Source organism: Oncorhynchus clarkii, chromosome 28 (assembly GCF_045791955.1).
Source record: "Oncorhynchus clarkii lewisi isolate Uvic-CL-2024 chromosome 28, UVic_Ocla_1.0, whole genome shotgun sequence".
Classification (NCBI taxonomy): Eukaryota; Metazoa; Chordata; class Actinopteri; order Salmoniformes; family Salmonidae; genus Oncorhynchus; species Oncorhynchus clarkii.
In genome coordinates, this window is record NC_092174.1 from 47,034,890 (window position 1) to 47,052,051 (window position 17,162).

The 17,162-nt window shown below is 46.3% G+C and overlaps 1 protein-coding gene across 1 annotated transcript in view; it reads right to left on the reverse strand.

Moving 5' to 3' along the window:
- Positions 1-17,162, reverse strand: part of LOC139387576 (piezo-type mechanosensitive ion channel component 2) — a 291,891-nt gene that overhangs the window by 223,935 nt on the left and 50,794 nt on the right. The window contains exon 4 of the mRNA XM_071133907.1: positions 8,191-8,233. Coding sequence (XP_070990008.1) covers positions 8,191-8,233 — 43 coding nt within the window. The remainder of the gene's footprint in view (positions 1-8,190; positions 8,234-17,162) is intronic.

The window sequence follows — 17,162 nt, forward strand, 5'->3', positions numbered from 1 at the left end:
TTAATGAAGGAATGTGAGCCTGGGTCTGAGGCTAATGAAGGAATGTGAGCCTGGGTATAAAGGCTAATGAAGGAATGTGAGCCTGGGTATAAAGGCTAATGAAGGAATGTGAGCCTGGGTATAAAGGCTAATGAAGGAATGTGAGCCTGGGTATAAAGGCTAATGAAGGAATGTGAGGCTGGGTCTGAGGCTAATGAAGGAATGTGAGCCTGGGTCTGAGGCTAATGAAGGAATGTGAACCTGCGTACGAGGCTAATGCAAAACGAATGTTTGGGTGTTATGCTGAGATGTGAATAAGTGCCCAAACACCCTCAAAGGTCAGTGAAAGCAAATACCAAACCTCGTCCTAAACTTGGCCCTCAGTGGATAGTCGCCTCGTTAAAGTTAACAAAGTTTAAAAAACAGAGTGCTAATCAAACACTATGGAAAATGCTCACTCAAATAAAATACAGTCTAAACTCTTGGCTCCTGTAGAAAAGCCTAATCTAATCAAGACTCCTATGGGTGAGTCTCAAAAGGTATTCTCCCTTTTCTCTATCCTGTGCACTACGTAGGGCCCTGGTGAAAAGTAGGGCTTTATATAAGGAATAGGGTGCCACTCGGGACACGGTCTTTGTTTCCACTAGATGGAAGATGTTATTGTTTTGAAGCTCTGTTCATCACAAATGGATGAAAGAAACGGAAAGAAAAACTCTGGTCCAACAACACCAAGTCAAGCCAACAACTTTCACTTTTATTTTTTCCTCTCCTGTTAAAAGAGAGTATTTATATTGTACCAGCAGTGGTGAGACCTTCCTGTTGAAAAGGCAACTGAAAACTACTGACATGCAACACATTTACATCTGTACACGCACACATTAAGGATCTATAAAATTCATTTAGGGTCTGTTTCCTGGACACAGACTCTACTGAATCCACAGAAGCCTATTCATTCAACATCATTTTGAGTCCAGGTGTAGTGTTAATCTGGGTCAATATGTAGTGTTAATCTGGGTCCAGATGTAGGGTTAATCTGGGTCAACATGTAGTGTTAATCTGGGTCCAGGTGTAGGGTTAATCTGGGTCAACATGTAGTGTTAATCTGGGTCCAGATGTAGTGTTAATCTGGGTCAACATGTAGTGTTAATCTTGGTCCAGATGTAGGGTTAATCTGGGTCAACATGTAGTGTTAATCTGGGTCAAGATATAGTGTTAATCTGGGTCAACATGTAGTGTTCAGAATAGTTGACCTTTGTTGTACCACAATTATAGAATATTATATTTGTTTCTACAATATGCATAATAGGCCTATATAAAGCACTTATGATAGCTTGGTTCGTTTCTCCAATCTGGGTCCAGGTGTAGGGTTAATCTGGGTCAATATGGAGTGTTAATCTGGGTCCAGGTGTAGGGTTAATCTGGGTCAATATGTAGGGTTAATCTGGGTCCAGACGTAGGGTTAATCTGGGTCAAGATGTAGGGTTAATCTGGGTCAAGATGTAGGGTTAATCTGGGTCAATATGTAGGGTTAATCTGGGTCAACATGTAGTGTTAATCTGGGTCCAGATATAGTGTTAATCTGTGTCAACATGTAGTGTTAATCTGGGTCAACATGTAGTGTTAATCTGGGTCCAGATGTAGGGTTAATCTGGGTCAATATGTAGTGTTAATCAGGGTCCAGATGTAGGGTTAATCTGGGTCAACATGTAGTGTTAATCTGGGTCCATATGCAGTGTTAATCTGGGTCAATTTGTAGTGTTAATCAGGGTCCAGATGTAGGGTTAATCTGGGTCAACATGTAGGGTTAATCTGGGTCCAGATGTAGGGTTAATCTGGGTCAAGCTGTAGGGTTAATCTGGGTCAAAATGTAGTGTTAATCTGGGTCAATATGTAGTGTTAATCTGGGTCAATACGTAGGGTTAATCTGGGTCAATATGTAGGGTTAATCTGGGTCAATATGTAGTGTTAATCTGGGTCAATATGTAGGGTTAATCTGGGTCAAGATGTAGGGTTAATCTGGGTCCAGATGTAGGGTTAATCCGGGTCAATATGTAGGGTTAATCTGGGTCAATATATAGGGTTAATCTGGGTCAATATATAGGATTAATCTGGGTCCAGATGTAGGATTAATCTGGGTCCAGATGTTCAGCTGTTAATATCATCAACACCTGTCCTGCACATTCTGCTACTGTCTGTCTGTACAGCTGGGATCCACATTAGCCAGCCGGCAACCCACTGTCATTCTGACCGGATGTGTTCATAATATGCTTTTCAGATCTCACACCTCTTTCTCTGTCCATTCACTCCTCTTTCTCCCCCATCACTCATTCAGATCTCACACCTCTTTCTCCCACATCACTCATTCAGATCTCACACCTCTTTCTCCGTCCATTCACTCCTCTTTCTCCCCATCACTCATTCAGATCTCACACCTCTTTCTCCGTCCATTCACTCCTCTTTCTCCCCATCACTCATTCAGATCTCACACCTCTTTCTCCCCTATCACTCGTTCAGACCTCACACCTCTTTCTCCCCTATCACTCGTTCAGACCTCACACCTCTTTCTCCCCCATCACTCATTCAGATCTCACACCTCTTTCTCCCCCATCACTCATTCAGATCTCACACCTCCTTCTCCCCATCACTCATTCAGATCCCACACCTCTTTCTCCCCCATCACTCATTCAGATCTCACACCTCTTTCTCTGTCCTTTCACTCCTCTTTCTCCCCATCACTCATTCAGATCTCACACCTCTTTCTCCCCCATCACTCATTCAGATCTCACACCTCTTTCTCCCACATCACTCATTCAGATCTCACACCTCTTTCTCTGTCCATTCACTCCTCTTTCTCCCCATCACTCATTCAGATCTCACACCTCTTTCTCCCCCATCACTCATTCAGATCTCACACCTCTTTCTCCCACATCACTCATTCAGATCTCACACCTCTTTCTCTGTCCATTCACTCCTCTTTCTCCCCATCACTCATTCAGATCTCACACCTCTTTCTCCCCCATCACTCGTTCAGACCTCACACCTCTTTCTCCCCTATCACTCGTTCAGACCTCACACCTCTTTCTCCCCTATCACTCGTTCAGACCTCACACCTCTTTCTCCCCCATCTCTCTCTCTTTTCTCTCTTTCTCTCTCTCTTTCTCCCTCTCTTTCTCTCTCTCTTCTCTCGGAGGACCTGAGCCCTAGGACCATGCCTCAGGACTACCTGGCATGATGACTCCTTGCTGTCCCCAGTGCACCTGGTCATGCTGCTGCTTCAGTTTCAACTGTTCTGCCTGCGGCTATGGAACCCTGACCTGTTTACCGGACGTGCCACCTTGTAACGGAACTGCTGTTTTGGACTCTCTCTCTCTATCGCACCTGCTGTCTCTAACTCTGAATGATTGGCTATGAAAAGCCAACTGACATTTACTCCAGAGGTGCTGTCCTGTTGCATCCTGTGCAACTACTGTGATTATTATTATTTGACCATGCTGGTCATTTATGAACATTTCAACATCTTGGCCATGTACTGTTATACTCTGCACCTGGCACAGCCAGAAGAGGACTGGCCACCCCTCAGAGCCTGGGTCCTCTCTAGGTTTCTTCCTAGGTTCCTACCTTTCTAGACAGACAAGCCTAATACAGACAGACAGGCCTTATCCACACAGACAGACATGCCTTACACAGACAGACAGACAGACAGGCATTATCCAGCCATTATCCAGACAAACAGACATGCAAACAGCCAGGCCTTATGCAAACAGACAGGCCTTATCCAGACAGACAGACAGACAGACAGACAGACAGACATATAGACAGGCTTTATGCAGACAGACAGACAGGCCTTATGCAGACAGACAGACAGGCCTTATCCAGACAGACAGACAGGCCTTATACTGACAGACAGACCGACAGACATGCCTTATGCAGACAGACAGACAGGCCTTATGCAGACAGACAGACAGGCCTTATCCAGACAGACAGACAAACAGGCCTTATCCAGACAGACAGACAGGCCTTATCCAGACAGACAGACAGGCCTTATCCAGACAGACAGACAGGCCTTATCCAGACAGACACAAACAGGAATTACCTAAGAGAGGCTTTAGACAGACAGACAGACAGACAGACAGACAGACAGACCAGACAGGCCAGACAGACAGACAGGCCTTATCCAGACAGACAGGCCTTATCCAGACAGACAGACAGGCCTTATACTGACAGACAGACAGGCCTTATCCAGACAGACAGGCCTTATCCAGACAGACAGACAGGCCTTATCCAGACAGACAGACAGGCCTTATCCAGACAGACAGACAGGCCTTATCCAGACAGACAGGCAGGCCTTATCCAGACAGACAGACAGGCCTTATCCAGACAGACAGACAGGCCTTATCCAGACAGACAGACATGCCTTATCCAGACAGACAGACAGGCCTTATCCAGACAGACAGACAGGCCTTATCCAGACAGACAGACAGGCCTTACCCAGACAGACAGACAGGCCTTATCCAGACAGACAGACAGGCCTTATCCAGACAGACAGACAGGCCTTACCCAGACAGACAGACAGGCCTTACCCAGACAGACAGACAGGCCTTATCCAGACAGACAGACAGACAGGCCTTATCCAGACAGACAGACAGGCCTTACCCAGACAGACAGACAGGCCTTATCCAGACAGACAGACAGGCCTTATCCAGACAGACAGACAGGCCTTATCCAGACAGACAGACAGGCCTTATCCAGACAGACAGACAGACAGGCCTTATCCAGACAGACAGACAGACAGGCCTTATCCAGACAGACAGACAGGCCTTATCCAGACAGACAGACAGGCCTTATCCAGACAGACAGACAGGCCTTATCCAGACAGACAGACAGACAGACAGACAGACAGACCAGACAGGCCAGACAGACAGACAGGCCTTACCCAGACAGCAGACATGGTAGGAGTAAAGGCATCAATAGGAGAACACACTCACTCACCTCTCTGGGATCTAATTATCTGTGGTACAGGAATGTCCAAATGCAGCCAACTCCTTTTGTCACTACTCTAATCTAAAGTGTGTGTGTGTGTGTGTGTGTGTGTGTGTGTGTGTGTGAGCGTGTGTGAGCGTGTGTGTGTGAGTACAGATAGACAGGGGCACTGGGCTGAGCAGTAAAGGCTGTGAGAGACGTTATGAGGTTAGCATCAGATAGGGCTTGTTGACAGACTGCCAGACACAATGAGGTTTAACATGCATCAGATAGGGCTTGTTGACAGACTGCCAGACATAATGAGGTTTAACATGCATCAGATAGGGCTTGTTGACAGACTGCCAGACATAATGAGGTTTAACATATATCAGATAGGGCTTGTTGACAGACTGCTAGACATAATGAGGTTTAACATGCATCAGATAGGGCTTGTTGACAGACTGCCAGACATAATGAGGTTTAACATGCATCAGATAGGGCTTGTTGACAGACTGCCAGACCTAATGAGGTTTAACATGCATTAACTGAAACCCCAAGTTGAGAAGTACAGGTCAGAACCATCAAGAGTCTTTAGAAACCTAGGGTTGCGTCCCAAATGGCACTCAATTCCCTACATATAGCACGACCAGAACCCAATCGGACCTTGTCAGAAGTAGTGCACTATGAAGGGAATAGGGTGCCGTTTGGGACATATAGCCTATGTCAGATCTATGGCCACACGTATACATTACATTCAGTGGTGTGTATTGGTACATATTGGAGAACCCGGCTCGCGCTACTTAAAGATATTTGGGAAGTGGACTGTATGCAAGCCTCCAAACTCAATCTGTGGTGGCTAGTGGCTGGAAAAACGGGAGGGTGGACTCATTATAATGGTTCGGCTGGAATCAAATGGAACGGTATCAAACACATTCCTCAGATTTAAAGGCACACCAGCCGCCACTGAATACACGGAATGGAGAAGAAATACGTGTGAGATCGTTCACTTGTATCACCCAGAATAAAACGAGAAGTGTGGGAATTTCTATGGGACAAATCGTTTACTGAACCCTAAACCTCAAATAAATCTTCTAATAGATAATGTGGACATTGTGCAAGTTGAGGTGACTAAACTGCTTGGAATAACCCTGGATTGTAAACTGTCATGGTCAAAGCATATTGATAGAACAGTAGCTAAGATGGGAGAAGTCTGTCCATAATAAAGTGCTGCTCTACCTTCTTAACAACACTATCAACAAGGCATGTCCTACAGGCCCTAGTTTCTACCTTCTTAACAACACTATCAACAAGGCAGGTCCTACAGGCCCTAGTTTCTACCTTCTTAACAACACTATCAACAAGGCAGGTCCTACAGGCCCTAGTTTCTACCTTCTTAACAACGCTATCAACAAGGCAGGTCCTACAGGCCCTAGTTTCTACCTTCTTAACAACACTATCAACAAGGCAGGTCCTACAGGCCCTAGTTTCTACCTTCTTAACAACACTATCAACAAGGTAGGTCCTACAGGTCCTAGTTTTGTCACACCTGGACTACTGTCCAGTTGTGTGGTCAGGTGCCACAAAGAAGGACTTAGGATAATAACAATTGGCTCAGAACAGAGCATCACGGCTGGCCCATGGATGTACACAGAGAGCTAATATTAATAATGTGCATGTCAATCTCTCCTGGCTGAAAGTGGAGGAGAGATTAACTTCATCACTACTTTTATTTGTGAGAGGTATTGACATGTTGAATGCACCAAGCTGTCTGTCTAAACTACTGGCACACAGTTCAGACACCCATGACTACCCCACAAGACATGCCACAAGAGGTCTCTTCACAGTCCCCAAGTCCAGAACAGACTATGGGAGCTGCTGCCTTGACTGGAACTAATGGGGATCCATAATAAACCCCAGGAAGAGTAGCTGCTGCCTTGGCAGAACTAATGGGGATCCATAATAAACCCCAGGAAGAGTAGCTGCTGCCTTGACAGAACTAATGGGGATCCATAATAAACCCCCAGGTAGAGTAGTTGCTGCCTTGGCAGAACTAATGGGGATCCATAATAAACCCCAGGAAGAGTAGCTGCTGCCTTGACAGAACTAATGGGGATCCATAATAAACCCCTGGAAGAGTAGCTGCTGCCTTGACAGGAACTAATGGTGATCCATAATAAACCCCAGGAAGAGTAGCTGCTGCCTTGGCAGGAACTAATGGGGATCCATAATAAACCCCAGGTAGAGTAGTTGCTGCCTTGGCAGAACTAATGGGGATCCATAATAAACCCCAGGAAGAGTAGCTGCTGCCTTGACAGAACTAATGGGGATCCATAATAAACCCCTGGAAGAGTAGCTGCTGCCTTGACAGGAACTAATGGTGATCCATAATAAACCCCAGGAAGAGTAGCTGCTGCCTTGGCAGGAACTAATGGGGATCCATAATAAAACCCAGGAAGAGTAGCTGCTGCCTTGGCAGGAACTAATGGGGATCCATAATAAACCCCAGGAAGAGTAGCTGCTGCCTTGGCAGAACTAATGGGGATCCATAATAAACCCCAGGAAGAGTAGCTTCTGCCTTGGCAGGAACTAATGGGGATCCATAATAAACCCCTGGAAGAGTAGCTGCTGCCTTGGCAGGAACTAATGGGGATCCATAATAATCCTCAGGAAGAGTAGCTGCTGTCTTGACAGTAACTAATGGGGATCCATGATAAACCCCAGGAAAAGTAGCTGCTGACTTGACAGGAACTAATGGGGATCCATAATAAACCCCAGGAAGAGTAGCTGCTGCCATGGCAGAAACTAATGGGGGTCCATAATAAACCCCAGGAAGAGTAGCTGCTGTCTTGGCAGGAACTAATGGGGGTCCATAATAAACCCCAGGAAGAGTAGCTGCTGTCTTGACAGGAACTAATTCTGTTAGTTTAGTCTTATTAGTTGCACCTGTTCCTTTTGTGTTTCTTGATTTTTGGTCTATTTAAGCCTGTTAGGCCCGCTTAGGTGTGTGCGGGATTATTTTGTGTTCTCTGTCGATTGTGGATGTGGTTTTGTTCTCTGGATCGTTTGCCCTGTGTTTTGGGTTGGTCAGTGTGTTTGGCGTGACTGGGTGTGAATACTTCCTGAAAGCCCTGTATTCTACATCTACAATATCTCTATAATATTAGGGTGTATAATAATAACTTAGTTTGTTAAGTCTATATTATGTATAGTGTACTGTAGGTTTGTATTTACAGTATGTTTGAATTGCCTTACCTTTCGAAGCCAATCTGACGTATAGATTTCTCCCACGTTGAACCTGAACAAAATCACAAGAGCATTTCATAAGGTCAGGTACAGACTAACAGCGTTTCATAAGGTCAGGTACAGACTAACAGCATTTATAAGAGCAGGTACAGATTAACAGCATTTCATAAGAGCAGGTACAGACTAACAGCATTTCATAAGAGCAGGTACAGACTAACAGCATTTCATAAGATCAGGTACAGATTAACAGCGTTTCATAAGAGCAGGTACAGACTAACAGCATTTATAAGAGCAGGTACAGATTAAGAGCATATCATAAAATCAGGTACAGATTAAGAGCATATCATAATAGCAGGTACAGATTAACAGCATTTCATAAAAACAGGTACAGATTAACAGCATTTCATAAAAGCAGGTACAGATTAACAGCATTTATAAGAGCAGATATAGCACTTGGTTGATTTAGACACTGGATTTAGCTACTTTCACTACTAGTTTGAAGTATTCCTGAGTACCATTGTGTGTAACTACTAGTTTGAAGTATTCCTGAGTACCATTGTGTGTAACTACTAGTTTGAAGTATTCCTGAGTACCATTGTGTGTAACTACTAGTTTGAAGTATTCCTGAGTACCATTGTGTGTAACTACTAGTTTGAAGTATTCCTGAGTACCATTGAGTGCTTAAAGACACATTTCCAGGTATTCCATTATTTTCTATTCACCTCATAGCGAAAATGACCCACAGCGGATAATGCACAAAATAACCCACTGCTGATAATGCACAAAATGACCCACGGCTGATAACGCACAAAATGACCCACGGCTGATAACGCACAAAATGACCCACGGCTGATAACGCACAAAATAACCCACTGCTGATAATGCACAAAATGACCCACGGCTGATAACGCACAAAATGACCCACGGCTGATAACACACAAAATAACCCACGGCCAATAATGCACAAAATGACCCACGGCTGATAACGCACAAAATGACCCACGGCAAATTGTGCAAAATGACCCACGGCTGATAACGCACAAAATAACCCACAGCCAATAATGCACAAAATGACCCACGGCTGATACCGCACAAAATAACCCACGGCTGATAACACACAAAATTATCCACGGCTGATACCGCACAAAATAACCCACGGCTGATAACACACAAAATTATCCATGGCTGATAATGCACAAAATAACCCACGGCTGATAACGCATGAAATGACCCACGGCCAATTGTGCAAAATGACCCACGGCTGATGACGCACAAAATAACCCACAGCCAATAATGCACAAAATGACCCACGGCTGATAATGCACAAAATGACCCACGGCTGATGACACACAAAATTATCCACGGCCAGGGCCTCCCGGGTGGCGCAGTGGTTAAGGGCGCTGTACTGCAGCGCCAGCTGTGTCATCAGAGTCCCTGGGTTCGCACCCAGGCTCTGTCGTAACCGGCCGCGACCGGGAGGTCCGTGGGGCGACGCACAATTGGCCTAGCATCGCCCGGGTTAGGGAGGGCTTGGTCGGTATGGGTGTCCTTGTCTCATCGCGCCCCAGCGACTCCTGCGTACGCTAACCAAGGTGGCCAGGTGCACGGTGTTTCCTCCGGCGCATTGGTGCGGCTGGCTTCCGGGTTGGATGCGCGCTGTGTTAAGAAGCAGTACGGCTGGTTGGGTTGTGTATCGGACGACGCATGACATTCAGCCTTCGTCTCTCCCGAGCCCGTACGGGAGTTGTAGCGATGAGACAAGATAGTAGTAGCTACAACAATTGGATACCACAAAATTGGGGAGAAAAAGGGGTAAAATTCAAAAAATAAAATAAAATAACCCACGGGTGATAACACACAAAATTATCCACGGCTGATAATGCACAAAATAACCCACTGCTGATAACACACAAAATTATCCACGTCTGATAATGCACAACATAACCCACGGCTGATAACACACAAAATTATCCATGGCTGATAACACACAAAATTATCCACGGCTGATAACGCACAAAATTATCCACGGCTGATAATGCACAAAATAACCCACGGCTGATAACGCATGAAATTATCCACGGCTGATAATGCACAAAATAACCCACTGCTGATAACACACAAAATTATCCACGGCTGATAATGCACAAAATAACCCACGGCTGATAACACACAAAATTATCCATGGCTGATAATGCACAAAATAACCCACGGCTGATAACGCATGAAATGACCCACAGCGGATAATGCACAAAATAACCCACGGCTGATAACACACACAATTATCCACGGCTGATAATGCACAAAATTATACAGGGCTGATAATGCCTTTGTTCCGGTGCCAAGGAAAACACATAATCACCTTGTGACTGGAGACTACAGACTAATCTAGAATAATGACAAATCAATTTAGAGCTGTGTGTATGTGTGTTTTGTCAATTCCTTAGCAGAGTATTTAGGTGTTGAATATCACACTGATGGAGGTTCAGTTGTTCTGATGGCCTTTGAAAGACAATCTGACTTCAGAGGCAGATGGTCTTATAACTAACTAAACCGGCCACGTCACAGACATCAACGTCTTGCTTCCAGACAAACTAAACACCATCTTGGCCCGCTTTGAGGATAATACAGTGCCACCGTCACGGCTCGCTAACAAGAACTGCGCCCCCCCCCCCCCCCTAATCTGTGGCTGATGTGAGTAAGACATTTAAACGTGTTAACCCTCGCAAGGCTGCTGTCCCAGACGGCATCCCAAGCCGCGTCCTCAGAGCATGCACAGACCAGCTGGCTGGTGTGTTTATGGACATATTCAATCACTCCCTATCCCAGTCTGCAGTCCCCACATGCTTCAAGATGGCTACCATTGTTCCTGTACCCAAGAAGGCAAAGATAATTGAACTAAATGACTATCGCCCTGTAGCACTCACTTCTGTCATCATGAAGTGCTTTGAGAGACTAGTCAAGGATCATATCACCTCCACCCTACCTAACACCCTAGACCCACTCCAATTTGCTTACCGCCCTAATAGGTCCACAAACGATGCAATCGCCTTCACACTGCACACTGCCCTAACCCATCTGGACAAGAGGAATACCTATGTAAGCATGCTGTTCATTGACTACAGCTCAGCATTCAACACCATAGTGCCCTCCAAACTCATCATCAAGCTGGAGGCCCTGGGTCTCGACCACGCCCTGTGCAACTGGGTCCTGGGCTTCCTGACGGGCCGCCCCCAGGTGGTGAAGATAGGAAACAACATCTCCACCTCGCTGAACCTCAACACTGAGGCCCCACAGGGGTGCGTGCTCAGCCCCCTCCTGTACTCCCTGTTCACCCACGACTGCGTGGCCATGCACGCCTCCAACTCAATCATTAAGTTTGCAGAAGACACAATAGTTGTGGGCTTGATTACCAACAACGACAAGATAGCCTACAGGGAGGAGGTGAGGGCACTCAGAGTGTGGTGGCTGGAACCCTAACCCTAACCCTCTCACTCAACATTAACAAAACAAAGGAGATGATCATGGACTTCAGGAAACAGCAGAGGGAGCATCCCACTATCCACATTGAAGGGACAGCAGTGGAGAAAGTGGAACGTTTTAAGTTCCTCGGTGTACACATCACGGACAAACTGAAATGGTCCACCCACACAGACGGTGTGGTGAAGAAGGTGCAACAGCACCTCTTCAACCTCAGTAGGCTGAAGAAATGTGGCTTGTCACCAAAAACACTCACAAAATTTTACAGAGCCACAATCGAGAGCATCCTGTTGAGCTGTATCACAGCCTGGTACGGCAACTGCTCCGCCCTCAACCGCAAGGCTCTCCAGAGTGCGGTGCGGTCTGCACAACGCATCACCGGGGGCAAACTACCTGCCCTCCATGACACCTATAGCAGCCGATGTCACAGGAAGGCAAAATATATCATCAATATCACTTGAATAATGTATTCATATCTCATATTACTCATATCCCATGTATATACTGTATTTTATACCATATATTGCACCTTGTCTATGCCGCTCGGTCGTTGCTCATCCATATATTTATATGTACATATTCTCATTCACCCCTTTAGATTTGTGTGTATTAGGTAGTTGTTGTGGTATCGTTAGATTACTTGTTAGATATTACTGCACTGTCGGAAGTAGAAGCACAAGCATTTTGCCATTAACATCTGCTAACCGTGTGTATGTGACCAATAAAATGTGATTTGATTTGAACACAGGCCTAGAAACATCCATCAATGTTTGGTGGAACCCGAAAAGGCAGCTCAGACATTTATTTTTTTGGCGGAGGTGTTTAACGTTAACAGGAAGCCCAGCAGCTGTCCATACTAGAATAATACGTCTACTGGCTTTACCCTGTCAGACTACTGGCTTTACCCTGTCAGACTACTGGCTTTACCCTGTCAGACTACTGGCTTGACCCTGTCAGACTACTGGCTTGACCCTGTCAGACTACTGGCTTTACCCTGTTAGACTACTGGCTTTACCCTGTCAGACTACTGGCTTGACCCTGTCAGACTACTGGCTTTACCCTGTCAGACTACTGGCTTGACCCTGTCAGACTACTGGCTTTACCCTGTCTGACTACTGGCTTTACCCTGTCAGACTACTGGCTTTACCCTGTCAGACTACTGGCTTTACCCGGTCAGACTACTTTACCCTGTCAGACTACTTGACACTGTCAGACTACTGGCTTTACCCTGTCAGACTACTGGCTTGACCCTGTCAGACTACTGGCTTTACCCTGTCAGACTACTGGCTTTACCCTGTCAGACTACTGGCTTTACCCTGTCAGACTACTTTACCCTGTCAGACTACTGGCTTTACCCTGTCAGACTACTGGCTTTACCCTGTCAGACTACTGGCTTTACCCGGTCAGACTACTGGCTTTACCCTGTCAGACTACTTTACCCTGTCAGACTACTGGCTTGACCCTGTTAGACTACTGGCTTGACCCTGTCAGACTACTGGCTTTACCCTGTCAGACTACTGGCTTTACCCTGTCAGACTACTGGCTTGACCCTGTCAGACTACTGGCTTTACCCTGTCAGACTACTGGCTTTACCCTGTCAGACTACTTTACCCTGTCAGACTACTGGCTTGACCCTGTCAGACTACTGGCTTGACCCTGTCAGACTACTGGCTTTACCCTGTCAGACTACTGGCTTTACCCGGTCAGACTACTGGCTTTACCCGGTCAGACTACTTTACCCTGTCAGAATACTTTACCCTGTCAGACTACTGGCTTTACCCGGTCAGACTACTGGCTTTACCCGGTCAGACTACTGGCTTTACCCGGTCAGACTACTTTACCCTGTCAGACTACTTTACCCTGTCAGACTACTGGCTTTACCCGGTCAGACTACTTGACACTGTCAGACTACTGGCTTTACCCTGTCACAGTACTGGCTTGACCCTTTCAGACTACTGGCTTGACCCTGTCAGACTACTGGCTTTACCCTGTCAGACTACTGGCTTTACCCTGTCAGACTACTGGCTTTAAACTGTCAGACTACTTTACCCTGTCAGACTACTGGCTTGACTGTCAGACTACTGGCTTTACCCTGTCAGACTACTGGCTTGACCCGGTCAGACTACTTTACCCTGTCAGACTACTGGCTTTACCCGGTCAGACTACTTTACCCTGTCAGACTACTGGCTTTACCCTGTCAGACTACTTTACCCTGTCAGACTACTTTACCAGGTCAGACTACTTTACCCTGTCAGCTTTGAGAGACTAGTCAAGGATCATATCACCTCCACCCTACCTAACACCCTAGACCCACTCCAATTTGCTTACCGCCCTAATAGGTCCACAAACGATGCAATCGCCTTCACACTGCACACTGCCCTAACCCATCTGGACAAGAGGAATACCTATGTAAGAATGCTGTTCATTGACTACAGCTCAGCATTCAACACCATAGTGCCCTCCAAACTCATCATCAAGCTGGAGGCCCTGGGTCTCGACCACGCCCTGTGCAACTGGGTCCTGGGCTTCCTGACGGGCCGCCCCCAGGTGGTGAAGATAGGAAACAACATCTCCACCTCGCTGAACCTCAACACTGAGGCCCCACAGGGGTGCGTGCTCAGCCCCCTCCTGTACTCCCTGTTCACCCACGACTGCGTGGCCATGCACGCCTCCAACTCAATCATTAAGTTTGCAGAAGACACAATAGTTGTGGGCTTGATTACCAACAACGACAAGATGGCCTACAGGGAGGAGGTGAGGGCACTCAGAGTGTGGTGGCTGGAACCCTAACCCTCTCACTCAACATTAACAAAACAAAGGAGATGATCATGGACTTCAGGAAACAGCAGAGGGAGCATCCCACTATCCACATTGAAGGGACAGCAGTGGAGAAAGTGGAACGTTTTAAGTTCCTCGGTGTACACATCACGGACAAACTGAAATGGTCCACCCACACAGACGGTGTGGTGAAGAAGGTGCAACAGCACCTCTTCAACCTCAGTAGGCTGAAGAAATGTGGCTTGTCACCAAAAACACTCACAAAATTTTACAGAGCCACAATCGAGAGCATCCTGTTGAGCTGTATCACAGCCTGGTACGGCAACTGCTCCGCCCTCAACCGCAAGGCTCTCCAGAGTGCGGTGCGGTCTGCACAACGCATCACCGGGGGCAAACTACCTGCCCTCCATGACACCTATAGCAGCCGATGTCACAGGAAGGCAAAATATATCATCAATATCACTTGAATAATGTATTCATATCTCATATTACTCATATCCCATGTATATACTGTATTTTATACCATATATTGCACCTTGTCTATGCCGCTCGGTCGTTGCTCATCCATATATTTATATGTACATATTCTCATTCACCCCTTTATATTTGTGTGTATTAGGTAGTTGTTGTGGTATCGTTAGATTACTTGTTAGATATTACTGCACTGTCGGAAGTAGAAGCACAAGCATTTTGCCATTAACATCTGTTAACCGTGTGTATGTGACCAATAAAATGTGATTTGAACACAGGCCTAGAAACATCCATCAATGTTTGGTGGAACCCGAAAAGGCAGCTCAGACATTTATTTTTTTGGCGGAGGTGTTTAACGTTAACAGGAAGCCCAGCAGCTGTCCATACTAGAATAATACGTCTACTGGCTTTACCCTGTCAGACTACTGGCTTTACCCTGTCAGACTACTGGCTTTACCCTGTCAGACTACTGGCTTGACCCTGTCAGACTACTGGCTTGACTACTTTACCCTGTCAGACTACTTGACACTGTCAGACTACTGGCTTTACCCTGTCAGACTACTGGCTTGACCCTGTCAGACTACTGGCTTTACCCTGTCAGACTACTGGCTTTACCCTGTCAGACTACTTTACCCTGTCAGACTACTGGCTTCAAATCAAATCAAATCAAATTTTATTTGTCACATACACATGGTTAGCAGATGTTAATGCGAGTGTAGCGAAATGCTTGTGCTTCTAGTTCCGACAATGCAGTAATAACAAGTAATCTAACTAACAATTCCAAAACTACTGTCTTGTACACAGTGTAAGGGGATAAAGAATATGTACATAAGGATATATGAATGAGTGATGGTACAGAGCAGCATAGGCAAGATACAGTAGATGGTATCGGGTACAGTATGTACAAATGAGATGAGTATGTAAACAAAGTGGCATAGTATAGTATAAAGTGGCTAGTGATACATGTATTACATAAGGATACCGTCGATGATATAGAGTACAGTATATACGTATGCGTATGAGATGAATAATGTAGGGTAAGTAACATTTATATAAGGTAGCATTGTTTAAAGTGGCTAGTGATATATTTACATCATTTCCCATCAATTCCCATTATTAAAGTGGCTGGAGTTGAGTCAGTGTCAGTGTGTTGGCAGCAGCCACTCAGTGTTAGTGGTGGCTGTTTAACAGTCTGATGGCCTTGAGATAGAAGCTGTTTTTCAGTCTCTCGGTCCCAGCTTTGATGCACCTGTACTGACCTCGCCTTCTGGATGATAGCGGGGTGAACAGGCAGTGGCTCGGGTGGTTGATGTCCTTGATGATCTTTATGGCCTTCCTGTGACATCGGGTGGTGTAGGTGTCCTGGAGGGCAGGTAGTTTGCCCCCGGTGATGCGTTGTGCAGACCTCACTACCCTCTGGAGAGCCTTACGGTTGAGGGCGGTGCAGTTGCCATACCAGGCGGTGATACAGCCCGCCAGGATGCTCTCGATTGTGCATCTGTAGAAGTTTGTGAGTGCTTTTGGTGACAAGCCGAATTTCTTCAGCCTCCTGAGGTTGAAGAGGCGCTGCTGCGCCTTCTTCACGATGCTGTCTGTGTGAGTGGACCAATTCAGTTTGTCTGTGATGTGTATGCCGAGGAACTTAAAACTTGCTACCCTCTCCACTACTGTTCCATCGATGTGGATAGGGGGGTGTTCCCTCTGCTGTTTCCTGAAGTCCACAATCATCTCCTTAGTTTTGTTGACGTTGAGTGTGAGGTACTGGCTTTACCCTGTCAGACTACTGGCTTTACCCTGTCAGACTACTGGCTTTACCCGGTCAGACTACTGGCTTTACCCTGTCAGACTACTTTACCCTGTCAGACTACTGGCTTGACCCTGTTAGACTACTGGCTTGACCCTGTCAGACTACTGGCTTTACCCTGTCAGACTACTGGCTTTACCCTGTCAGACTACTGGCTTGACCCTGTCAGACTACTGGCTTTACCCTGTCAGACTACTGGCTTTACCCTGTCAGACTACTTTACCCTGTCAGACTACTGGCTTGACCCTGTCAGACTACTGGCTTGACCCTGTCAGACTACTGGCTTTACCCTGTCAGACTACTGGCTTTACCCGGTCAGACTACTGGCTTTACCCGGTCAGACTACTGGCTTTACCCGGTCAGACTACTTTACCCTGTCAGACTACTTTACCCTGTCAGACTACTGGCTTTACCCGGTCAGACTACTGGCTTTACCCGGTCAGACTACTGG